The sequence below is a fragment of the Myripristis murdjan genome, chromosome 6, assembly GCF_902150065.1.
Source record: "Myripristis murdjan chromosome 6, fMyrMur1.1, whole genome shotgun sequence".
Classification (NCBI taxonomy): Eukaryota; Metazoa; Chordata; class Actinopteri; order Holocentriformes; family Holocentridae; genus Myripristis; species Myripristis murdjan.
The window spans coordinates 30,934,377-30,961,852 of NC_043985.1; the positions used below are offsets into that span (position 1 = coordinate 30,934,377).

The 27,476-nt window shown below is 43.4% G+C and overlaps 1 protein-coding gene across 1 annotated transcript; it reads left to right on the forward strand.

The window, feature by feature from the left end:
* Positions 1-262: 262 nt before the first annotated feature.
* On the forward strand, positions 263-27,476 carry cbln1 (cerebellin 1 precursor). The gene is made up of 3 exons (XM_030054028.1): positions 263-520; positions 2,291-2,410; positions 27,279-27,476. The coding sequence occupies exons 1-3, from the start codon at positions 263-265 to the stop codon at positions 27,474-27,476; spliced, it is 576 nt and encodes a 191-aa protein (XP_029909888.1).

Here is a 27,476-nt window from a genome sequence, read left to right on the forward strand (position 1 = left end):
AATAAAAAAAAAAAAGGACAAGGAGAGTAAAACAAGGCAGTCTGGTTTGCCTTCACACGGAGATCCGGCGAGGGACAAGCGGCTTGCTTTTCCACTGAGCCTCAGCCAAACGGAGCGGCACCTGCTTACACCTTTATCCAACATTTTCAAGGTTCACCGGGGGGGAAACACCGGGAAACTCTTCCTGCCTTACTTTCTTTTGGGCTTTATCGGGAATTAGAGCCACGGTGTGAAGTGTGAAGCCGACCGAGGGAAGTCCGTTATGCTGACGTTTTGCCTGCTGAGTGCCATGTGGCTCGCGGCGAGCCCGGCCCGCGCTCAGAACGAGACGGAGCCGATCGTGCTCGAGGGGAAGTGCCTGGTGGTGTGCGACTCCAACCCGACCTCGGACCCCACGGGCACGGCGCTCGGGATCTCGGTGCGCTCGGGCAGCGCCAAGGTGGCGTTTTCCGCCGTGCGTAACACCAACCACGAGCCGTCCGAGATGAGCAACCGGACCATGGTGATCTACTTCGACCAGGTAGGACGGCAAAGAAAATCTGTTCTGTTTCTATTCCCGTTTCTATTCTATTCTGTTTTGGAGCGGGTGGAAGAAAGACATGCAAGAAAGTGAATGAACTTTGGTAGGAAATGTAACCGGATGCTTTCCTGTTTGGCATCGACAGCTCTGTCCAAAATGTCCTTTATTTCTAAGGAATACCTGATTGCACATATAATCTATAGTTTAAGATCGTGTGTGTGTGTGTGTGTGTGTGTGTGTGTGTGTGGCACGGGTGTAGCCTTGTCGTCAATGCTGTCTTACGCTGGGAAACTCCACTTATTTTAATTTCTCCCCATGAACTGTGGGCTAAAAGTAAAAAAAAAAAAAAAGGCAATGTGATGAAAAAGCACAGGGGGTCAGATTTGATAAGCTGTTTATTAATTTATTTATTTGCCAAACTGCCTTTTGTGCTGTACATTTCTAAAGAAGGAAGCTGTTACATGGAAATACAGGGGCGAGATATGCTGATTTTTTACGATATTGCTTGCAAACAGTGTCCTAGATATTTTACTACTGTTTCGCTTGATCTTTGCTCTCAACTGTGATGATAAAACAACTGGAAAATCAAATTCATGCTCTCGGTGCTTAATTGGAGCAAATGAATGCATTTGGTTATTTATATAAATCTCATGCTTGGCTCATTCTCAACAGTATCTGTAAACATTATTAAAGAAAAAAAGCAGTGTAAAACCTGAAGTTGCGTTAAACTAGGCGTTGACTTCACGCGCTGCGGTGGCTGACAAGTGCGCGAGGCAGCGTCTCGTGCGCCTCCGGTGACGGTCTCACGGGCGAGGGAGAGATGCTCCATCCCGGATGCTAAAAACGGAACGGAAATGAATGCACTTTATCTGTTTCTTGGGAGCGCTTCTTTTTATAGATAATACATCCCCAAAGTGGCGGAGGGGGAGGATGATAAGCCCGATAGGAACGACGTTTGAATATTTCAACTTTTTGAGCTGACAATACGGCATATGGGAACTGACATCTCGCCAAATAATTTAGTAACGGCAGGTCGCGAGGGCGAGGTCCTACCCGCGTGCCGTTAAAGGTTAATTCCCCTTCAAACTGCCGTTCAATTACAAGCCGTAGTTCGCCTCCGCCCATAAAACCAGACATTTGGCTGCAGAAATGCATAATTATTGAATATTTCATTTGGAAGATTGATTGAGTTCCTGCTCATTCCCCATAAAGTTTAGGAGTTGTGACCGGGGGAAAAGTCCTGGGTGGAAGTAGAAGGTTATTTCGCTGCAGCCGTGGATCCTGATGTGGGGTCCGGGGTCCCCACAGGGGCCTTTTTTAAAAAATTTTGTTGGAGTCATGCAGCCACAAAATAAGGGGTGTTTAATTTCACTGCCACTAGAAATGCAAACAAGCACATTATGTGTAAGCGTGAGCAGCAGGATTAAACCAACAATGCCGAACAGCCTCTGGTGTGTGGGAGTGAAGCGAGTCAGAGGAGGACCGCGGCTGCTGCGCGGCTCCACGGCGTGAAGCCGTCTGAGAGCGCAGGTTCCAGGCTCACGCTAAACTCCTGCTTGTTCGTCGGGCTTGTCAGGCCGCCCGGGATGAAACGTTCATGTGCCCGAGTGGCTTCACTTCAGAGTGTGAGCAGCTCGGTGAAAGACTGATGAAGCGTGTACGACGCGACAATGAGAAATTCTGTGATCTCTTCTCTCTCTCTCTCTCTCTCTCTCTCTCTCTCTCTCTCTCTCACTCTCTCTCTCTCCCTCTGTCCTGTCTTTCCTCCAGATCTTAGTAAACGTGGGAAGGAATTTTGACGAGGAGAGGAGTAATTTCATCGCGCCGCGCAAAGGGATTTACAGTTTTAACTTCCATGTGGTCAAAGTCTACAACCGCCAAACCATACAGGTCAGTGACTATATGTGTACCTGTGTGTGTGTGTGTGTGTGTGTGTGTGTGTGCGTGCTCCAAACTGCAGCCCCCCTCCTTCCCCACCCACTCCCTGATGCTGCCCCCCGCCCCCTAACACCCCACACCCCTCATTAAAGTTGAATATCGTCAGGACCGGAAGTCATTTTGTAGATGTTTGAGATGTTTTTCCCGGGAGATGGCGGCGGTGGGAGGCGTTAACAGATGAAAGGCAGCCGCCCACCGCCCGCCGGCCCCATCATAATTAATCAACATGTGCAAAGAGCCCAAACGGAGCGCGTGCAGCTGGCGGGAACAGGGGGGGGGGGGGGGGGCAGCAGCTCTGCTTAGGGAGGGAGCTTTCCGTTCAGCACCACGGACAGCGACTCTCTCTCTCTCTCTCTGTTCTGTGTCTATGTCGCTCCACCTGCTGAACTGCTGGTGAGTGAACATACACTATCTCCTCCCTCTCTCTCTCTCTCTCTCCCCCTCTCTCTCTCTCTCTCTCTCTCTCTCTTTCTAACATTTTACAAACATGTTTTTTTTTATTATTATTCACACACAAGCAAACCTTCATTTATATCCAGGAATGAAACAATAATGTTTTTTTTTTCTCTCTCTCTCTCTCTCTCTCCCACACACACATATGCTCATGCCTACACATACACACACACAGACACACACAGTTAATATTCTAATGTAGGCATAAAACAATAACTTTTTTCTTTTGTTTGTCACACACTCACACTCTCTCTCTCTCTCTCTCTCACACACACACACACACAGTGCCTACAGCGTTCTTCATGCTAACTCTCCTTTCATCTTACAAACGGCTCATTTTCCCAGCGCCTCAGACTCGATCTCCTCACGCTTTTGATGCATCAAATGATAGAAAACACTTGATTAGCCCTCACCCCCGTTTTAAGCAACGATTAGCATGCGCGCAACGACACTTTAAAAGGCCACGCGGCGTTAATTACAGTGTATCTTTTGCTAATTAAACTGTTGTGTAATTATGCTGTTGGCTCCCTGGGGCTTTGGCATTATGTTATGCTACTTATACTTTATTATGGGAGTCTTGAATTAATTAGCGTGTCAGCAACAACAACAACAACAGCAACAACTACAACAACAACAAGAATGAGGAGGCCGGGCGACATGTGAGGGGAGAAGCTGTGTGGAGGCCCAGTCGTCTGTGTGTCACTGCTAATAGACGGTGGATGGCAAACACTTGACTTGTGGCATTCAGACAATTAAGTCTGTTGTATGTCATAGAACGCAATGGTGATAATGTCTGTCACCTCACTAGTATTAGAGCTGTTTTCATTAATTTTGCTGTTTTTCCATTAAAGAAGTTAATAGAAATCGATTGTGTTGGCGTTGAGCAGTAAAGAAGAGACAAAAATGGCTTTAAAAGACGAAGAACAAAGCTATTTTCAATCTGTTTGGACTATGTTTGATATCAGGCTGACTGACTGGGTTTGTTGGTCTTGGAGTGCAGCACACACAGCCAGGCAGCCTGGTTAGATCACACAAAATGAAGCCATTGCAATATAACATTAAACTGGCTCTGATGCTCCAATTCCAGAGTATTAGTGGCAGAAAACTGAAAAAATCAGCATTATGCATTCAAATAACTGATTTTTTTTTTGAAAGCGCACTCCTTGCATGCTGCTAGGAAAAATATATATTTGCCGTGACATGTTTCCTGACATGAAACAAACAGGTGTAGGTTCCCGTCTCTCCTCCAAGCGGCCAGACTGTGTGCTGTTTACCCTCCACCCCTTTCTATTCATCCTCCCATCCATCCCGCGCATCTGTTGTGTTGAAAACTCCCACTGTTTGATTGCCTTAGAGGCAGCCACTGCAGCGGGTGGAGGGGACGGGAGACAGCGGGGGAAAAAGAGAGAGCGCGGTGGGGACGGAGGGGAAGGAAAAGAGAGAGGGAGGGATGACACGGAAAGGGAGAGGAGAGGGAGGGATGAGGGGGAGGTAAAGAGAGTGAGGCATCAAGGAGAAGGGGAGGGGAAGAAGAAGGGACGAGGGAGAGGGTAACTTGAGGGAAAGTGGGAAAGGAGAGGCAGGCGAGAGAGAAAGGAAAGAGAGGAAAAGGGTGGCCAGGACAGGAGGGAAAGGTGCACACAGAGAGAGAGAGAGAGAGGCAGGATGAAAGCCAGACAATACGGAGGTGAATATCGATTAGCGGCTTCTGTGTAGATGTAAAACGGGGCCGGATAAACAGGTTGTTCTGTCTCTCATCAATGCTGCTCTGCACAAATCTATCAATGAGAGGTGTGATGTGGGCACATCTCCCTTTCCTTCCTGCCTCATTCAAGCCTCAAACACGGCGCAAGGCATATTTTTTATTGAACCTACAGGATTCCTCTCAGCACTACCTGTCAAACTAATGGATATCTATAAAGTTTTAATACCGCCAGTAACGGCGAGCAGGTTATTACCATTACAGTTGCAGCCATTTACATTACCGGAAGCTATTTCTCCCAGCGCGGGTTCAGACAGAAATAAATAAATTCACATCTCGTTTGGGGAACATGTTGTACCTGCGGCTTGGAACAGAGAGCTCACAGATCAGAAAAACAAACAGACGAGGTGGTGTTGTGACAGTCGATACTCGGCAACGCGAGGCACTCTGTGGAGACTCTGGTGGGTTTTTAAGCCGCCAATGAGAGCCGTTTCATCCGTCGATGTTTCACAAGAGAGGCTTAACTGAGATTTCAGAGGCTGGAATGGGCTGGAAACATTTTTCGGGCGGCGCACAGGGGCAAACCTGCACTGAGTCAGAAAGTGGCTCGGCAAATTCAACAGAAATCTGTGCAAAAAACAAACAAACAAACTACAAAAAACCCATCTGTTGGTGTCGTCCAAAAATGTTCAAAATTAAAGCTCCAAAACTTATTTTTTGTTTTATTTTTGTGAGTAATTTTCATTAAAGCAAGCACAATTAAATAAATAAATAAAAAATCTAAAAAAAAAATAAAAAAAAATATAGATTTCTGCCTTAGCCTAGAGACATATAATAAATTAAAGTTTTAAAGGATGGAACAAGATATCAAAATGAAATCTATCACACAAAAAAAATCTGATATTTTGTATTGTGGGATAGAAAAATGAATCATGATGTTAGCCACATTTGGTTTTGCTGTTAGTAAAATCACAAATGAAACCGTTGGCCCATCACAGTTTCACGAGCTCTCCGCTGAAACTGTTCACTTTGTAAAAACACAAATTTTAAACCGTTTTCATTCTGTCTTAAGAGATCTGTGGCTCAGACATGATCATAACCCTCCACAGTCATACTTTATTATCATTAAACTTGATTTTTTATTTTGTTTATGACGTTGCACGATAGCTGGCATTGAGTTATGGCGCCCATGAAGTGTCATGCGGCTGTTTGCTGTGATGCTTTGCAGCTCCTGGCCCTGCAGCAGGACTGAGAGCCGTGTGCTAAGAGCGATCCTAAAAACGGACTTTAACGTTTCCATCGCTCGCCCATTGAGAGAAGAAATCCTGGAGGCATTACCCCAAGCCGTTTATAGCACTGCCCTTATCGTAACAGAGTTTTTTTTGTTTGTTGCCGTTGTTATCTGCCACTCTTGGGTTGTTTGAACTTGGGCTTTTAAAATGTGACACAGAGTAGATGCATCTGTGTGCAGCCCGGCAGAATCCTTTCAGCTCCCTCCGTGGCGGCAGTGTGTGTATTTTGGCTTCAAATACACAAATAGCAGACAGATTTTCCTGTGCGGCCCGGGTCACTGAGGTCCTTCTGGGTTGTAATGAGACATTTCACCGCTGGGAAACAGCAAACATGCCCTGCGTCCAAACACTGTGAGTCACAGTGAGCACTGTCCATTTTAACAGCACTGTAAACTGTATCATGCACAATGTCAATAACATCAAGCTGCTCCAGTTTGCTTTGTGATGATATTTTATTTTCATAGCTTATTTTGGGGGGGGGATTTTACCATCACTTGTTGCACTGCATGTAGGTTATTTTTTATGCTGCTACTCTGCAGTATTTTTTTTTTTTTTTACTGTAGTTAAGGAAGATAGTTATCAGTCCTCACATTTCCAGTGTACTTTATCCTGGAGAGAAAATTACCTGGTACAATTTAAATTAGCTGAAGTGAAATAGACTGCTGATCAATAGGGACACAGTGGGAGTTTAGGCGAGTGAGAGAGTGTGTTGAAAGATTCATTTCAAGGCCAGATACTGAAAAAAAAAACAAGACAAAAAAACACACCTACTCTTACAATGTGTTTACTGACATCAAAGAATACAGTGTGGAATATTAGTTCCTCTGCTATTAGCGATCTAAAGGCTTTGCTTGCCAGGCAGTAATCAGTCTGAGGATAGACTGGTGTGTACTCGTAAAATATTGATAAACGGAGCACAGATAACAGTTTTTCAAAGCGATTGTGGAATCTGCGGGGCTTGCAATTAGTGCCAATCATCAAGCAAATGTGGGTTAATTTGGCCTTTGAAGTGCATTCTGAGGCATCAAAGGTGCTTTATAAGCATTTTTACATGTGCACGTACCCTCTTTTCCCTGTATCACCCATTGTAGTGCATTTTGAATATGGTGGGTTTGTGTCATGTGAGGTTACTGTTTGGATTAAAAAGTGCACTCATGTGCTTGCTGTGACTTGTAATGGTTTGTGAGCAGCGCTTCAAGCAGAGCACTGGCAAATTCTCTTTTAAAGACATGTATGTTTAAAGATTGATATAAAGCACCAGTGAGATGAAGTTTCATTAAAGCTGCTCCCCCTCCAGCCATCCTTAAATATCATCAAACACAGCTCCTTTAATGTAGTCTGATTGCCTGCGCTGCATTCCACTACAGCCTTCAGACTGTCAGACGCTGGCTAAATACAAATATGGTCACTGCACCAAGCAGGCATAATGTAGGCACACACACACACACACACACACACACATGCACACACCACGTTTTTTTTTTTCCTGCTTAAATAGTCATGCCTAATACTGGAGCTGCTTATCTCCGTCTTCATTATTTTTTAAAACAAAAACTTTATTCAAAATTCAAACACTGCAAAAATCTTTGAACAGGTTATTTATATTCATATTATTAGGAGATGACTGGGCAACGGCTGCTCACTGGTTAGAAACTCAACAGAACTCGCTTTTTTAATTTTGGAAGCGCATTCATTGACACTGCGTTGACGCCCCGGCCTCCCAGGGAAGCGGTTTCATCTTCATCCCTGACCGAGGAGATCCTGAGGTGAAACGTGGAAATACTGCGAGCGAGAAGGATGCTCGTTTTTGAATATGTTTTACTATGGACGCTTTCATCCAAAGCTGACAACAGCCCTGTCCCAGAAACACACTGCATACTCATGCTGACCAAGTTTTCACTGTGGAGTGAGTTCACTTGGTAAAAAAAAAACAAAAAAACTACTGTATAAAATGCAATCTGGTCAAAAAAATCAATATACATGCTCAGTGTTTCATTATTTCATTAGATCATCACTGTCCTACAATGCAGCGTGCAGCAGAAAGGGGAGGAGCCACTCGCAGCTTGAAAATTTGATATAAATGCATCAGATTTTTGTCAGCAGGAGTGGCTCTGCATCTCAGAAAACAGTAAAAGTAGAAGTTTTTTTTGTCTTTGCTCACCAGCTAATTTTCAAATTTGTGGCAGAAGACGTCCAGACGTAGGTCACATCATGACGTCACGTGTAGGGTGTGTGAAAAAACGTCACACCGCCTGCCAAAACTGTACACTATGAAGACCAGTGCACAGTATACACTATTTAATATTTGAAGGTGGTATGCTTTTGGGACACGGGGAATATGAAACTTTATAGACAAAGACGGTGTCATACAATATTTTTGACTGAATATTTTGACTGAATATTTTTAAATGGACGCCTAAGGGTTAACTCTGTGTGTCTCAGGATATAACTAACATTATTAGGGATGGAGCTGGAGGGTTTGGGTGGCCAGTGACCCCAAAATCCTGGAAATTAATGCTCATTCAAGTTCTGCTGGGGATAAATCCAGCCTGTGGTGTGTAGATCTTCTGCATGACTTTACAAGGCTCTACAGTGAGGAAACAGTCAATATGAAGAGATAATCTGCATAAGTTTTCCTATTTACTGTGAACTTTTAGTCTCTATACAACCCAAGCTAAAGCTAAGGGGGAAAAAAATAACATCCTTACATTTTATTAAATCATTTGCTGTTAAAATTCAAAGATCCTCTTTTATTCCCTCCTAAAAGATACATCATGATGTCACGTGACTGAGAGAAAAGCGAGCCATCTGCACCGCTCACACAGACATGCCGAGGGCTTTGAGTGTGCGAGCGTCATCTGCCACCCATCAAACAATGCCGTGTTTGGTGATCTTTCACACACACAGAGGAAATATCTGCGTCTCCAGCCTAAATATAGCCTGCTCTCATCACCGTAATCACAATCAGAGTCAGGCTAATTGCCAAGAAGTGGAATTTTAATGGAATTTGTCTGCGTGGCGACGCTGATGCAGAGGCGTAACAACTTACAAAGGATTTACAAAAGTGTGTCACGGACCGGGCCGCTCTGTAAAGGAGCTCACAGACGGCGCGGCGAGATGGTTTTACTCAACCTTATGAATGTGAAGTGCAGCGGCTGCGCGAGTCTGAGACGCGGTGAAGCCGACCGGGCCAGCGGTGCTCTGCTTCATTACAGCGCGAGGACGCCATTCTGTACAGAACGCGGAACATGAAATAAGCTATGAGTTGATAAATAATAGAAATACACTCGTCTCCTGCCGCCGTCTCATCCCGCATATCGGCGCTCATCTCGTCCAGGGCGGACGCAGGGAAATGAGAGGCGAGTCAAAGCGACATAAATAAACACTTTATCTCGCCTCGTGTTTCGACGTTTTCCTGACTCCGAAACCAAGAGAGAGAGAGAGAGAAAGGCGGAGGACTGGAGTCGGTTTGCATGCAGTCGGGCCTGAGAGGCAATGAATTGTGGGAGTTGTCAGGCCTCACAGACAGACAGACCGTGCACTGCAGCTGCCTGGTGCTGTTCTTGTTTCAAGGACGAGGCAGCGTAGGCGGTTCTGCTGAGCTGTGCTGAGGTGGCTCTCAGGACCTCGCCGTTTCTCCTGGACTTCTCCCCCAAACTCTTGGTGCATTTTCATCCCGTGTTTCGATCTGCCACCCTGACATGGCAACCCATCCTGCACGCGGACGGAACAACGCACCCCGAACTTCAGTATATCTCCGTGCGAAAATGAGTCGTGATAATAGCTCCGTTTCACTCTGCTGTGCAAATCCCATCACATTGCATGGACAAGCCGTCCATGAAAATCATATTATATTTGCCTTGTAATGACATCTTTAAATGGTTTCCATTCCAGCAAAGAAATGGCGCCACTAAAAAGATTTGTAGCTTCTTTATTAAAAAAAAAGAAAAAAAAAAGCTTCCTTTGTTAACTTTTCTTTTGTGAATGCAGTGTTCAAAGTCCAGTACATGAAATGAGAGGAAAAAAATGTAAATCCTGAACTACTAGACAGATTTGTGCACTGAATCACGTCAGATATCCTCCTGTGCTCAGTGTTACAGTCTAACCAAGTGACAGAGTCGATGTGAATTTGTCAAATGAATGACTCTCCAATTTAATTTGCACTTTTTAATCCACACATCCCCATACAGTATGAGCTTATGGACAGCAAGATTAGGATTAGGGATGCACAGCGATGCCACTTGGCCTCATTTTTGATGCAGACTTATTTCTAAAGGTCAAATCTGGCAACCCGCCTCCCAAACAGGACGATACAGCACGTTTGATGGCGTTGTGTGTCTTCTGTTAGGAGACAGAAGTTTTTCCAGAGCTGTTTTCCAAGCCGAGTTCAGGCTGAGGAGTCGAGATCAGATGATGTCAGAGGTTGGGGTATCTGATTTTTATTTTATTTTTATATTTTTTCCCAAAGTGAGACAGGCTGACTGCTCAGGGGAGAAACAGACATATACTGAATGTTCCTGTTAAAACTGTTTTCTCACAATCCTGTGGGTGTATGAATCTGTAAATTAATGTGATAATTTCCCTGTAGTGTAGCAATGTGTGGCGGTTTGTGTGTGTGTGTGTGTGTGTGTGTGTGCACGTGCGTGTGTATGTGTGTGTGTGTGCATGCGCTTTCACATAATGCCTTTTTGTTGTGTACTGTCTGGTTCTCTGATAACAGTGATGGTTTTCATCTTCCATCTCCACATCTCCTGTTGTTGCACTTTATGTGATCACACACACACACACACACATACACACACACTCATACATCTCAGCCTACTCTGTCTGCCAGCCAGCTGCCTGGTTTCATTTTTAGCCCTTTGCTCAGTTTCCTTGGGTTAACTTTGGCAGAGCACTATAGACGATTGTGTTCGTCTCTGCTCATGTGTGAAAGAGAGCAAGAGAGAGTGCATTCTTTGAATATTCATCGGGTATTTTTGTTTTGTTTTCGTTTTTTTTTTTTTTCCTGAACAATATTGTCACAAAGACCCAACCAGAGTGAGTCATTAGGATTGTAGTCACAGTGTGAGAAATTAGCTGGGTTCTTATTTCCCTGCCAACTGCTCCATTTCGGGCTAAAAGCAGCACTTCACTTTGGGTTTCGTGCTCTCCAGCGCGGCGCCTCCGAGGATCAGGAGCGATGCTTTGGCATGGTGTGCTCCGCCATCAGACCGCGGTCGATAACTGAGGCGTCAGGTCTTGAAAAGTTTGATCCCAGACACTCGAGGGGAGAAAATGAAGGAAGTGGGTCACGTTTGTGGAAGGCTCAGGTGTGAATTTTAAAGTACACTGCAAAAACCAAGATTATTTGTCTTATTTCAAGTCAAAAATGTCGTATTTCTAGTCAAAATATCTCATTACACTTAAAATAAGACATGATCAGCTCAGAAATAACTTGTCTTTAGACAATTGCCTCTTGTTTCAAGTGAAAATTCACTTGAAACAAGTGAAAATTTGCTTGTTTCATTGGCAAAATTTGCCAGTGGAAAAAGTGAAAATTCACTTGAAATAAGTGAAAATTAGCTAGAAACAAGAAACAAACTTTGCCAATGAAACAAGCAAATTTTCACTTGTTTCATGCAAATTTTCACTTGAAACAAGAGACAATTGTCTAAAAACAAGTTACTTCTGAGGTGATCATGTCTTATTTTAAGTGTAATGAGATATTTTGACAAGTAATAAGACATTTTTGACTTGAAATAAGAGACATAATCTTGGTAAGATTTTGAGTTTTTGCAGTGTACAGATGCCCATGGAGCCCAGTTTGTGTGTTTTTTAGGGATCAGGCCACAAAATCAAACCTCAAGATGAACTTTGCTCCTTCCTTACTTGGAGTTCCTGTCACACAGTTGCAGTTTTTTTTTTTTTTTTTTTTTTTTTTTGGTCTGTGCTCCTGGGTTTGTGTTTTACGTCGCTGCACATAGCAATGCGTAAATGCGCAGCAGCACATTGTGATAATTGAGCTCGGAGAGTAAATCAACACCAGCCGCTCTCGGTGTTTACGCAGCTCCACAGCCGTCATAGTTAATTCACGCAGCCCGGATCCATACGAGACACAACAACAGCAGGCGTCACTTCACATCGATTAATGCTCGGCAACTCCAAAACAATTCCCTGATAAATCAACACATTAACGCTGGAAAAACATTCCCCGTACTTAAAGAAAAACAACACCGGCAGTAAAGGTAGTATTCATCCAATTATCACCCTGCCTAAAAACTTAACGAGCGCCGCACACCACTTATGCAAATCAAGTCAGCTGCAATCGTCCAATTAGAAGACCTGAAGCTCGACGTGTGTGTGTGTGTGTGTGTCTGCCAGGTGAAATGTATGGAGGAATATTTTAGCAGATTGATTCCCCGCTCCAGATATTACAACAGAAAGCCACACAAAACACACTGGAAAAGACAAATATATAAATTTAGAAAAATAAACACAACAAATAATAAAATTAAACAAAGCAGCTCAATAAAGAATATAAGAAAAAAAAAACTTTGCATAGTCTGTGATAGCAGAAAAAATATGATGATAGCATAAAAAATAAAAAATGTCTATAGAATATCTATAAACCTTTCGCTGTTGAACTTTTGCACAGACTGTATGTATAATGAAATATATCTGCACACATCTATCATCACATCATAATATATCTAATCATAATTTATAATTAATAATCTAATTTCCATGTGGAATAGCTGCTTGGCAGAGGTGATAAGGTACATCATAAAAACACACAATATAATCTAATTTAAACATGTAATGTGGCATAAATACAACATAAATAAGTGCATTATATATGATCCATGTGTATGCATTAGTATGTATTTGTTAAATAGTGTAATATAACATACATCATATAGTTTCAGATAAATGAATAATGTCATCTGCTAATAAATGCAATGCAAAGTCAATATAAACTTCAAATAAGCAACATAGATGTGGTGAATGTAGATATGAATGAAAGTAAGATAAGAAATGTGATTTAAACATCTCATATGAACATATAATAATAATAATAAGAAATATTGTACATAGTCATCACAACAACGCTGGACATTTTAAAAACTAACACGCAGGGTTAACATAATGTCAATATTGCTATTATTGTTAATAATAATGACGATATACAGGACTTGGCATTAATCAGAATAACTTGGGTTCATCCCAGGCGCTGACATTTGAAAGTAAATCCCTAAACTGTTGTCTGTTGTGACTTTTAACAAAATAACACAGCAGCCAAGACTTCCTCAGGGCCAGAACCTACATTTTCCTGCTCTGGGCGTCAAATACCACACGCAATTATGTGCACTTAGTTTGGACAATCGATGGGAGCGATCCATTTTAATAATCTCCTGCTCGGCCGCTCCTCAATATACATATTAAAGTGAAAGTCTCCTGCACATGTTGAAATGCACAGGTTTGCAAATCAGTGTTGGCACTTTTTATGCACATGCAACCCCAAAATGTCTGATAGGATGACGTGTAGAGATATAAAATGTGGCGGTCAATCATTTGGTCTGTGTGCAGAGACTCCCGTCAGTGCGAGCCTGAGCCGCGAGAACATCCACGCTGACCGGGCCAGCCGTGGCATATGGTTTACTGGCGTTCCCCTCGCTCTCTGTGGAGCCGAGCGGCCCTGAACCGTGGCAGGAAGATCCACCTCGCGCCGTCGCAGAGCGGGCAGAAGCCTTCGCCGCGGGACACGAGGCCTGCGGGTTTCTTCTGGCATGCACCACACAAGCGCTTGACCGCTTGATCGCCACAGAACGAGGGACCGTCTGAGTCCGTGACTGCATCTTCATGTCTAATAGGGGGATTTATGCACCGCCGTCAGACCGCAGCGTCTCCACAAAGTTCCCCAGTGGACTGTTTTTAACGAAACCGCATGCTCTCGGCTTAGTTTGACATTTCGGCGTCAGATGGCTGATTCACCGTCAGCTGCCCGTCCGTTTCCTCCTGCCGTCTTGAACCAGAGCGGGGACGTCGTGGCTGAGAGCGATGCGACGGGTCGAAGGTGAAGAATGTAAACAGCAGAGAAAAAAAAAAGATCCTTCCTCCTGCCGTTTGCGTCCAGTTTTATTGTCCCCCGGAGGCTTTTCTTCCCTCAGACGCCTCCCAGCGCGTCAGCTGCACAGCGTCCGACGGCCACATCTGAGGCTGCATTTACAGAGGGAAAAATAAAAGATCTCATTTTGAACTCGGTGCTGCAGATGTAATCTTTTCAAAGCCCCTTTATAAACAGGGAACAATCAAATTGCTTTCTGAGCCAGAAAAAACAAAAATCAAACATGCCAGCATAAATTTAACAAATTAACTTTTTTATTTTTTGTACACACAGTCGCAGTTTGCACAAGAGCTGTCTTAATTGAAACAAGAATTTGAAGTCAGTCCACTGTCTTTGTAGTGGTCATTAGACTAGTCTGTGTGTGTTCAGTTTTTAAAGCAGACTCTAGTGTTGGTAGGCTTTCCTGGCTCTCTCAATAACGGAGCTTAATGACTTTTTTTTTTTATTAAAATAAGAGAAACGGCAAAGAGAAATATCACGACCTCTCTGTGCCTTCTGTTGAACACAGACCTGCAGCATTCAGGTCAGCTTGAAAATTTCTGGATTATAACAGTTTTTTTAGATGAATAATGAAACTTTAATATGGCATATTTCACACAGATTCCCACAGTTTTTTTTTTTTTTTTTTTTTTTTTTGACAGAATAAAAGATCACAAAATAAAGATGCTGACTTACAGTGTCACATGTGAATGTCTGTGAAAGAAAAAGAAATAGTAACAATAGGTAGAAACAGTTATTCGACTGGTTGACCATTCTCTTGTAATTGGGAGAAAAATACATTTAAAGGTACATTAAACCCATTTTTTAACAGTAAAATGACTCCTTTCAATGTGAGAGTCATCACTGTTTATCTTCTTTCCACCATTTAATTTCATTTTCCTGGTTTGAGCTTTCTAAATTTATGTATCAGCCCGAATAATCTCCTCTTCCTCCTCCTCCTCCTCTCCCTTCTTCAGCTTCAGTCAAAGCGTCTCTGAAACGTCACGTTCTGTAGATAAACCAATCAAAAGTTCAGATCGGTCGTGTGAGGGTCTCACAGAAAAGGTTCATTCACAGCAGCGTCACCTTGTAGCTTAAAAGTCTGCAGCTTCACCACGTCTTCAAACTAAATAATCCCAGTTAATCCAACAGGAGCCTTGTGAGAGTGAAATGAATCGCTCATTCCCATCCCAAAAACAAAAACTTTCGTCGGAGTTGTTTCAGAGTCTGAGCTCTCGGCGCCCCCTAGTGGTCAGAAATCACTTAGTGAAGCTTTAAAATGAAGGTTGTTAAATGAAGGTTTGAGGGTTTGATTATTCATAACGTGATGATTCACAGCTGCCTGAGAAAGTTTGTGAACAGCTGTACACTCGTACTTCCATAGTATTATAATATTTTCCTTATTTTCCATTATTTATGATAGCAATGTGTCTTCATTCAGGCAGTAAAACGAGCATGGGCGTCTACCAAAGGTGCCCAAATGGCTGGCTTCATGTCAGGGGAATGCAAGTAGTAGGAGAATGGGGTTTGTACATTCTGGCCTGAGGGTGGCGCTAGAGGCCAAAGTTGACAGGGTTCCTCTTCTGGATGTGCATGAATGTGCTCCCCAAATTCATGGCAATCAGCTCAGTACATTTCAAGATATGTTGCGATATGTTCCTCGAGGGTTGTACAACCTAAATACCAGGTGCCTCCAATCGACCACTAAATCAGGCATGCAGAACAGTATAGAACCGCCTTAGAATAAAAAGCAACAAAAACAAACGAGAGCGATCTAAACAGCCATTAAATCCCTGCATATTGGTTCAGCAAAGTCGCTCTTATTAACTGGCAGGAAAGAGACCGCAGAGTGTGAACAAAGTAGGGCTGAAAGCCTTACAACAAAAACCTTAATGAGAAAACAGGGCAAATTAAGTGCAAGTGGACGGTTAAATCTAAGATCCAAACAGCAGGTGGGGGAAAAAAAACAAAAAAAGCATAACTTATAAACAAGATACAAAACTATAAATCACCAAAGGGCCTGAGGTCAAACTCAGTAATGCAGAGTCCAAATCACCGGCTTGCTTTGGCAGGGTTTCCCCTCTCAATCCCTCCATAACGAAGGGAGGAGAAGGACGAGCAGCTACAGGGGAGGACGAGTTTTTACATCTTATATCACCCCGGTCCTTGGGTGTGCATACTTTTTAAATCTCTTTTTTTTTTTTTCCCCTCTGGGCTGCTGCTGCCGTGCAACATCCAGAGAAGCGGCTGCGGTGATTTGTGCAGCGCCGTTGCAGGATAAAGACATCGGGGGACTCGGCCTGCAACATGCACATGCGCCGCTGCAGAGTAGAAGAGAGCTTGGGACACTGCACGCAGCACCACAGCAACTGTGAACCAGCTGAAAATAACGTGAAAATCCCTCGAGTTTTACTCCACCGTCCTCCGGCTGATTGCAGCTTGAATGATTTCGGCGAGGGCAGCGATTAATAGGGTGATAATTTAATAGGGTGATAATTTCGGCGCTTTATGCCGCTGCAGAGAAGGCACAAACATCCCATTAAAGTCTGAGATATTCAGGCATTGTTTTGTTTTTTGCAACACGTTCAACTCCATCCTCCATTTACACATTTTATCCCAACAGAAAAAAAAAAAGAGAGGCTGAATAATCAAAATGCTTACAAAACACAGTCGGTGGCACGCTCGAGAGTTGCGAGCAGGTAATTGGGTTTCTGGAGGAAATCCACGGCGCGTTCCCACCGAATCCGTCCAAGAGGCGGATCAGCGGCGGGCGAGGGGGGGGGGAAGCCGAGGAGAGGAGGAAGAGCTCGTTCTGACAAACAAATGAAAGCGCAGACGTGCTGCCTGTCCCGCAGCCAAGCTCCCTCTGAAGCCCCGGCCAGGAGACCCACATAGAGTCCCCCGGCCCGCGCAGATGTTCCACATTTCCATAATGAGGTAGCCGCCGCTGAGAGGAGAGCTCCTTCTCCCAAAACGTAAGATACACCGTCGGAGGAAAATAAATAAATCCCCGCCGCCGCGACTCCATCATTTTGAGGATACGATCTGTGGAAAGCGGAGAAAGTTTGCCCTGTCAGTCGTCGTCGTCGCCGCAGACGTATAAAAACTCCACAAGTACATAAATCTAATCTGCCTCTCCTCCCGGGGGTTACCGCGGGTCACGGGAGTTTTCTGCAAAGTCATGGAGTTTTGAAAAATGAGAGTCGTTTCGGGAGAAGTCAGACGGTGGAAACTGTAACCTCGGAGCACATTTATCCTTCCGTCTATCGCAGAGATACTGAATTTTATTTTTTTTTATTTTTTATTTATTTATTTTTTTTATTCCAAGACGTGTTTCAAATAAACATGATGCACTGTGTAGATGAGACAGCTGTGGAGTCGCTGCGAGGTTTATTTATTTATTTATTTTTTTTTTTCCCACTTTGACGGAGCCAGGCTAGCGACTCCCATAGATTTCAAGTCTTTACGCTAAGCTAACCCGAAATGCTACCCGCACAAACCGAACCGGTGGACGTGCAGAGGTGAGGATGGTGTCGAGCGTCTTGTCTTAGTCTAGTTAAACACCGACTTCTCTTTCTTTTACACGTTCACACTTGTTCTCTCTCTCTCTCTGTGTGTGTGTGTGTGTGTGTGTGTGTGTGTGTGTGTGTGTGACTGAATGACCTTGGCTTAACTTCACTTAAAACTTCAGGAAACTTTGACTATCGGGGGAAACTTGGCCATTTTAAAGACAGCGGATGTCACAGCTCGCAGACAGACGCACCATTATGCATCCATCACCACGTCCATCTGCATCAGGCTGAGAGAGGGGGAGAGAGAGAGGGAGAGAGAGAGAGAGAGAGAGAGAGAGAGAAAATGGAAGTGGAAAGCGCGGGGGGGCAAGGGAGAAAAAAAGAAAGAAAAGGAAAAAAAAAAAACCCTTACAGAAGTGAGGCGAAAGAGCCAGAAGAGCAGAGATGGAGAGACAGAAAGAGGAGAGAGGAAGACGAGGGAGAGGAGAGCGAGACGGTCAGAAAGAGTATCATTGTCATGTCAGGACGCTCGGCTGGACAGGAAATGATGATAGAATAACAGGATGTCATCGCGGCGGCGGCGGCGGCATTAAGTGCTGCACCGAGACGTCGCACGGCCACTATTTAAATATCGGAAACCAATTCTCTCTCTCTCTCTCTCTCTCTCTCTCTTTTATCCCCTCAACTTCTTTTCTGCCATTTCAGCCGCATTTTATTCATCTTTCTCGTTTTCTCTCCTCTGTTTCATTCATCCTCCCTCCGCCCCTCTCCACTCCCTCTCTCTCTTCCTCTCTCTCTCTCTCTCCCTCTCTCTCTCTTTCTTTCACTCAGTGTCGATCTCTCGCTCTCTTACTCAGGCAGTTAATTGGTGCTTATGCATTAATTAATGGCGATCGATCGAGGGCCGACACGATGTGCAGCCCTGTTACCGTCTCATATTTATGGCTGGTAAATGTAGGATTGTGTGTGTGTGTGTGTGTGTGTGTGTCAGTGTGTGTGTGTGTTGACCAGCCTCATCCCTCCAAAGCCACTGTCACGACTTTATTAGAGCCATACATCACTGGCACACACAGCACACACTGACCCTGTGTGGCTGTCTGACAAAGCGTGTGTGTGTGTGTGTATGGTGTACGTGTGTTTGAGTGAGACTTTGTGTGCATGTGTGTGTGTGTGTGTGTGTGTGTGTGTGTGAGAGAGAGAAAGAGAGAGAGAAAGAGAGAGGGAGACAAAAAGTCAGCAAGAGCCTGACGGAATGTATTTGAATAAATGACCGACTGAGAACAGAGTGTGTGTGTGTGCGTGTGTGTGTGTGTGTGTGTGTGTGTGTGTGTGTGTGTGCGTGTGTGTGTGTGTGTGTGTGTGTGGTGAATGCTGTTTTTGGGTGTGAGTTCCATCTGAGTGGCTCTGCTGAATGGTTTGGTCAGTGAGTGGGTGGATTTTGTCTGCATGGTGTGTGTGTGTGTGTGTGTGTGTGTGTGTGTGTGTGTGTGTGTGTGTGTGTGTGTGTGTGTGTGTCCCGAGGGTAACACAGTGATGTAGTGCGGCTGGTTCTTCTTTGTCTACCAGCTCTGTCTCTGTTTGCAGGCATTACATGCACACTGGACAGAGACCATCTCTCTCTCTCTCTCTCTCTCTCTCTCTCTCTCTCTCTGTGTCTGCCTGCCTCTCTCGCCCACTCCCTCCTCTCTCCTCTCCGTTCTCCGACTCTCCTTCTTATCTGCCATCATTCACTTGCATTCCAGTCTGATCTCTCTCCCTCTCTTTTGCTCCTTTGCCGAGCAGACACATCTCTTCTTCTTCTTCCTCTCCTTTTTTTCCTCCTCCTCTCTCTCCATCTCTTCACTTTTTCACGCAGATGGAATGATTTTTTCATGTTTTCCACGTTTTGTTTTCCCTCTCTCTCTCTCCCCTCCTTGTCTGTTTTCCGTGACGCTCTCAAGGTTAATGAGGCTAACCGCACGCCTCGGCCTCCTCCTCCGTGCATGCGTTTTTCTTTTTAGCCCGATTGTCCGTCATCCACGCTTTTTTTTTTTTTCACGGCCGCTCGGCTCGTTTTTGACATTTTGGGCGGAGGAGGAGGAGGAAGCGGATATTTTTAGACCGCACTCCTTTAGGTGATGAGGAAAAGAAAAAAAAAAATAAGAATAATACGCTGACATGGTGGAGGTCTGCATTTGTAAATGTCAAAATGCACACGTGCACTTGTGTGTGAGCGCTCATTTGTGTATGTGTGTGTGTGTGTGTGTGTGCGTGCAGAAAAGTGTGTGCAAAGTGGGCGGGGTTTTCTTGGACCACTGCAAAAACTCCAAATCTTACCAAGATTATTTGTCTTATTTCAAGTCAAAAATGTCTTATTACTAGTCAAAATATCTCATTACACTTAAAATAAGACATGATCACCTCAGAAGTAACTTGTTTTTAGACAATTGTCTCGTTTCAAGTGAAAATTTGCTTGAAACAAGTGAAAATTTGCTTGTTTCATTGGCAAAATTTGTTTCTTGTTTCTAGCTAATTTTCACTTATTTCAAGTGAATTTTCACTTTTTCCACTGGCAAATTTTGCCAATGAAACAAACACATTTTCACTTGTTTCAAGTGAAAATTCACTTGAAACAAGTGAAAATGTGTTAAAACAAGTTACTTCTGAGGTGATCATGTCTTATTTTAAGTGTAATGAGATATTTTGACTAGGAATAAGACATTTTTGACTTGAAATAAGACAAATAATCTTGGTAAGATTTTGAGTTTTTGCAGTGCATTCGTTTTCCAGTGTTACATGATGATCTCTGAGGCGTTTCAAACTCTTGGATGGGTATGAAAAATCTCCCGGTTGAATCGTCAGAATAAAAAAAAAAAAAAGTCAAAGGTGCAAGACGACGTACAGTCCCATCATGCTTTGCCTCAGGAAACAGCCAATCACAGAGCTTCTAATTCTCTTTGCTCCTGGTGACGTTGCTGCATTGCTTTCGCTCCTGGCTGCAGTATCTGGGATGTAATATACACCTGAACAGGTTTTGTGTCTTTCGCTGCCGTGGATCCGCCACAGTAACAGCCAGCGAGGCTCATGGGAAATGTAGTCTTTAGTGCCAGAAAAGCCTGACAGCGAAATGTGAATTCTCAGACACAGAAAGTGGAACAGTTTTTGAGTGATGGCCCTAATGCAAACCTGTAGTGGAGGTTATTTATCCAGGAGAGCCCCGTGGCTGTGTGTCTGGTGATGGTGCAGTGATGTCATCATTAAAAATCCAAACAGGGGAAAACACTGAGAGGAAGCTGCGGACCCTCACTTCCTAACAGACTGTGGAGCTGCTGAGGACATCGTTTGCTAATTTCTCTGCACGAGACACAGCTCATTCTGCCATTTTAATTAAATCATTCCCACGTTGAGTTTGTCACGTCAGCAGAACGAACCAGCTGCAGACTGATGTGCCAAACCCATGAATAAGGGACAAAAATCCAAGTTGATATCCCGAAAAGAAAAAAAAAATACTTCGAGATGTTCATCTAAAACGATGATAGTGGTTTTGATTATTATCAGAGGAGGCTGCTCTGATGAAGATGCCAGAGCTCACCGGCCTTTTGTAGATGAACAGTCGTAAGAAAAAACGATATGAAAAAGTGAGGTCAAGTGCTCGCTGTCAGAGGTTTGAGTCAGGAAACCAGGTTAAGTTTGGGATTAGGATTAGGGAACGGGCAGTGCCAGTGTTCCTCCCAGCACCCCAGAGGCCTGGCACGTCAGGGGCAGCCACTCGGCGTCAGGGAGGAGCAGCCAGCAGCAACAGGCAACAGGTTGTCGGTTCAAGGAAAACATGTTTTTTTTTTTTTTTCCCAGAGCGTTTTTTGCCAGTACGATATTTTCATGAATGCCGACATCGAAATCCATTTTAGAAAACTATTTCGTCTATAAATTTTCTGCATGTTTGCATCAGGAAATGTCCATTACAATCATTTCCAGGTGTTTTTTTTTCCCTCTGTAACAAATGATTTAATGTGGATTCACCATTTTTATTCAATAAGATACCGTGTAGGCGATGATGAGGAATAATAAAAAACATGATATGTGTTTCTAGCTTCTTGTAAGTTGAGGCAGACGCCCAAAACATGGAAAATGTCTGATCAAAATGAGGGAAACAAATTGTATCTTGAACTGTAACGAAGTCCATGACTCAAAACACACACACACACACACACACACACACACATGAACCAAGCCCATAATCCCACTGTCTAAATCAGTAGTGCTTTAAGTGAATTGCCAGTAATGTGCGTATTCATGCTGCATATTGTTTTGAACTGGAGCCAGACTGGGAGTGAAACTCCTCACGAATTTGAAAGAAACATTTTTGGAGCGTTTTGAAATGCAAACTTTCTTTCCTCCATCCTGCCTTCTGTTTTCATCCTGATACTTTAACAGAAGAAAAAAAAAAAAAAACATTAAGTGTAGTCTGAGTGTTTTCATCACATTTACTGGCTGACTGTTGAGAGGAATGGGCTCTCACTCACACACACATACACAAACACACACACACACACACACACACAAACACAGATGGACATTCAAATACAAAAGACACACACACACACACACACACACACACACACACACACAGGCTGTCTGAGGTAGTGCTATTAAGAGCAGTAGCAGGCTAAGAGAGCTCTTGACAGGCTCTGACAGGCTCTCAATCTCCTGAACCTGGCATCACACACACACACACACACACACACACACACACACACACACACACTCCTGACCATGAGGTAGAACGCAGAGGATGAGGGTATAATTGTGGATTACGGGGTGTTCATGACTGTGTTCATCAGTGAGCAACAGTTTCATAATGTGTCGGAGACGGCGAGTCTGTGATTCTCCGTCTGTCAAGATGTCCGCCCAACTGCTCCGAGGAACCAGAGCGCCTCGAAACAAAACCCAGCATGCTCTGTAGAGGTGTTGGATAAATAAATAAATCCATCTGCAGCACACACACACACACACACACACGCCGGTGGTTGTGTGTGGGAAGCGAAAGCAACTCGCTGAAAACCCTCTTAGCTGTTTTGAAAATCGCAGTAAATCACCACCTTGAGCGGCCCATCGCCTTTCATAAAAGCGCTGCTAACACATGATTATAATCAGCAGAAACGACATAAATGTTAGAGACGCGTTTTACTTTTGCGCAGGAAGTGTAAATGTTATTTCTGACCCGGCGGTGTAGTGTTTGAGTGATAGCTTAGCAACATGATTGCCGAGCAGGGCTTAAGTGCCTGGATGAGAGTATAATCTGTCGGGGAGGATTCGAGAAAACGCTGCCGGCTTGTCTCCACCGTCAAACAGGAAGGGCGCAAACACTGGGATTTACTAATAAACACTTAAAACTGAGACGGTGAGGCGGTTTTGTCACTGCAATTGGATGCAAACTGGAAAGCAGGAGGATTTCTACCTTCCTAGTGAAAAAATAGCGACTCATGCCACTGCCCTTCTGAAACAGAAATTAGTATGAATTGTGATTTGTTTTTTTTCCGTTTCTGGACTACATTTCCTCCTTGGGACGTCAAGGAGCACGTCGCTCAGCTGCCTCTCAGTGTGTGATGAGCAGTGATGGGAGTAACAGCGTTACACTGCAAAAACGCAAAATCTTACCAAGATTATTTGCCTTATTTCAAGTCAAAAATGTCTTATTCCTAGTCAAAATATCTCATTACACTTAAAATAAGACATGGGGCCCTATCTTGTGCCACCCGCTATCCGCTGCCACTACCCGCTACCCGCAAATTGCGGATTTAGGAGCTTCCGCTATCCCTAAACGGTATCTTGCGCCACCCGCTACCCGCTATCCGTTATGCCGACTCCGTCATTTGCGCCTGGAGGTGTGTCCGTGGGCGTGTTTCATGCGCTATCCCTAAAGTTGCTATCTTGCGCACACACTTTAGGGATAGCGGATAGCGGGTGGCCAGGACCAAGTTTGGCCTGTTAGGAGAGCGCGCCCAGGCGGCTTCAATGCGCGCCCCGACGGAGCCTCGCCACGCACACGGTCGGACTGATATCGGGACGCCGCCGGAATGGACTGAGTATATTCCTCATATAGACTGTTTAGAGGAAAGACTGTTTTAATTGGACACTTACGCCAGCACGTTTTATTGTTTTATCATAAGCCAGCAGCTGTGCTATACTTTTATTATTATTTTAATATTTTATTTGCCCAATCTACCTTGTCAGTAAATTAGTTTACACATAGTTCCACCTCTGCCTCTTGTGTGTGTGTGGTGTGACCCGGGGATTTTACTCAATCAGTGCAACCTTGTGACACGTCCACTTGGACACATGTGGCTCCACCTCCCGAATTAACTTGCCTATAATATAATATATAATATGTATATATATATAAAGCCAACTTGCTTTAGCCTCAGTAGAAGCCCTGAGAAAATCTACCTCCCTCTCTCCATCGCGGGTTTAGGATTTAGGATTTAGGATAGCGCATCCTGCCCTTAAAGGCAATGGCACCTGGCACACTGATTGGTTTAACTGGCGTAATGCCCAAAACACACCTATGCATAATATAGCGGGTAGCGCAGGTGTTTTGCGGATAGCGGGAGGTGCACAAGATAGCAACTTTTACGGGGGAATGCCTCTTCCTAAATCCTAAATCCGCAAATAGCGGGTTTAGGGAGTCTGGCGCAAGATAGGGCCCATGATCACCTCAGAAGTAAATTGTTTTTAGACAATTTTCACTTGTTTCAAGTGAAAATTTGCTTGTTTCATTGGCAAAATTTGCCAGTGGAAAAAGTGAAAATTCACTTGAAATAAGTGAAAATTTGCTAGAAACAAGAAACAAATTTTGCCAATGAAACAAGCAAATTTTCACTTGAAACAAGAGACAATTGTGTAAAAACAAGTTACTTCTGAGGTGATCATGTCTTATTTTAAGTGTAATGAGACATTTTTGACTTGAAATAAGACAAATAATCTTGGTAAGATTTTGAGTTTTTGCGGTGTACAAAGTAACGGCGTTACTAACGGCGTTACTTTTATCAGTAACGAGTAATCAAAGAAATTACTGTTTCCCCTGTTACAACGCCGTTACCGTTACTGACAATAAAATGCGCCGTTACTTGTTGTTACTTACTACTAATACTTATTATTATTTTACTATCCTGTTTGAAAAATGTGCGTCTTGTGGAGTAAAAGCGGTGTGTCAATTTTCAAACCGGTTGGACTTTGCAGTTTTTCGTAACTTATCAACATGCATGGAGAATGACTGAGCACAAATTACAAGAAGCACATGTGTTCCCTGACGGCAGAGCGGATAGTATCTCCACCTGCCATACAGAAGAGCGGGGGTTCAATTCCCCACCTGAACAAGCTGGCATCACTACTTTAAACTGTAATGAATTACTTTTTCAAAGTAAGGTGCCCAACACTGACAATGATAGATGAAATTTGACAGCAATGTCCACACTGCAACAGCAACGCAAAAATATGTGCATTAATAAGAGGATTTAAGAAAAGAAAAAAAGTAATAGTAAAAATTACTTTCCCCAGTAATTGAATTACTCTTCTGCAGCAGTAATTGAGTAGTAATCAGAATTACTTTTTTACAGAAGTAATTAGTAATTGTAACTTATTAGTTTTGTGAGTAATTGGTCACAACACTGGTGATGAGTATGTGCCACTAAAACCAGCCCTCTGGTCAGCGTGCACGCCAACGCCGCAGCGTGCCGTGTGTAAATCCGCCCCCCAGCCTGAAAGCGCTCAGATGAGAACCTGCAGCGGCTCTGAGGCGGGACGGTTTGCTCGTCTTCATGACACCAACCTGTCAGACTCGTTTAGGAAGCCAGCGGACTAGATAGAAAATCTGACAAAAAGAAGGCGCCTTCAGTGGCAGATCTTTTATCCCAGGAGATTTAAAGTAGAGACTAACTTGTTTTGTTGACATGGGAAAGATAAAAAAAAATAATAAAAAAATAATAATAATAATAGCCAGACAGCTAAAGTTTTGCACCATCGATTTATGCAGGACATCAACATCGACGGTGATTAAGATTTTGCTTTCAGAAGTTCAAACGCTGCCTTCATGAGAGCCACCAAATCCTGTTTAATTCAGCAGCACACCTGTACGCTTGTCTGTTTTTTTTTTTTCTCCCTTTGTTTACAGCTATGTCCTTTTCTGATTTCCTCCAGTTATGTTACTGCTAATGTTTGTTTTATTTTATTTTTATCTTGCCGGAATCAGTTTACATTCTCGTCTTTTAAAAAAAAAAAAAAAAAAAAAAAAAACTCTTTATTTTTTACAAAAGCCCTCCAAGGGATCTGTGTTGCAAATGAACATCCTCTACAAACACTGTGATACTGGCATTGGATAGCTGTGTTCACTTTATTATACTACTCCCTGTCAAATAAACAAGTCATAAATGAAATAATAATACAGAATAAAGCAATGAAAAACAAACCCAAATTGGACTTGTAAAAGTAACACCAGACTAGGTGTCTATCATGCAAGAATATATAGAAGAAGAATATGTTAAATGTCAATACTAACAAATGAAGACGTCCGCCTCACACTTTATCACAATAAAAACAAATTGTGAGGGTTTCAGTTCTGCATGACCTTCAGCAGGACATGGAAACAGTGTAATGTTTTTCAAAACTTACTCAAATAGCCGAACTGTGTCACACTTATTGTTTTTGCATATTCATTTTGTTATAGCTGTGGTTGGAAGGCATTTAAAATGAGCTTAAAGTATATACAGTGAAGTATGCGAGTGTGCACAGCTGCTTACCGTCATCACTGCTCCACGTCCACTGGCCGTCTTCAAACCTCAGACACGGTCATGAATAATCATGACCTAATTTGCATAACGAGATGGGAGGCGGGGATCCTAAAATGGTTTCCTGATTTCATTTCATCTGAGCACGAGGAAGTGGGTATCAAGTATTATTCACTTCACCTTTTTTTTTCTCCCATTCTTCAACCCTTTAGAGCTGATTTTCTCATTTTCCCATCGACTTGCATTCACTTGTCTCTGTTCAGCTCAGTGTCAGGGCTCAGTCACACCCCGGGCTCGCCTTCAGATATTATTGCAGGTGAAATATCTTTGTTTTGTTTTTTTTTCTCTCTCTTACTGAGCGAGTGAAGGATCTTACAAGTCAGATAAGAAACTACACTGCAAAAAACTCAAAATCTTACCAAGATTATTTGTCTTATTTCAAGTCAAAAATGTCTTATTCCTAGTCAAAATATCTCATTACACTTAAAATAAGACATGATCACCTCAGAAGTCACTTGTTTTTACACAATTGTCTCTTGTTTCAAGTGAAAATTTGCTTGAAACAAGTGAAAATTTGCTTGTTTCATTTCAGTTTTATTTCAAGTGAATTTTCACTTTTTCCACTGGCAAATTTTGCCAATGAAACAAGCAAATTTTCACTTGTTTCAAGTGAATTTTCACTTGAAACAAGTGAAAATTGTCTAAAAACAATTTACTTCTGAGGTGATCATGTCTTATTTTAAGTGTAATGAGATATTTTAACTAGAAATAAGACATTTTTGACTTGAAATAAGACAAATAATCTTGGTAAGATTTTGCGTTTTTGCAGTGTAGCATCATCAAGCTTGGGATTAAAAGTGTTTTTTGACATGATTTGCACATTTGTGTGTGAACAAATCATAAACCTGGTTCATGTTGCCTCTCTGTGTGGGCCAGCGTTGTTGTCTCTCTCTCTCTCTCTGTCTCTCTCTCTCTCACACACTCTGTCTCTCTCCTTTTCCTCCCTCTTCCAGGTGAGCCTGATGCACAACGGCTGGCCGGTGATCTCGGCGTTCGCCGGCGACCAGGATGTGACGCGCGAGGCGGCCAGCAACGGCGTTCTGATCCAGATGGAGAAGGGAGACCGGGCCTACCTCAAACTGGAGCGAGGAAACCTAATGGGTGGCTGGAAGTACTCCACCTTCTCCGGGTTCTTGGTGTTCCCGATGTAG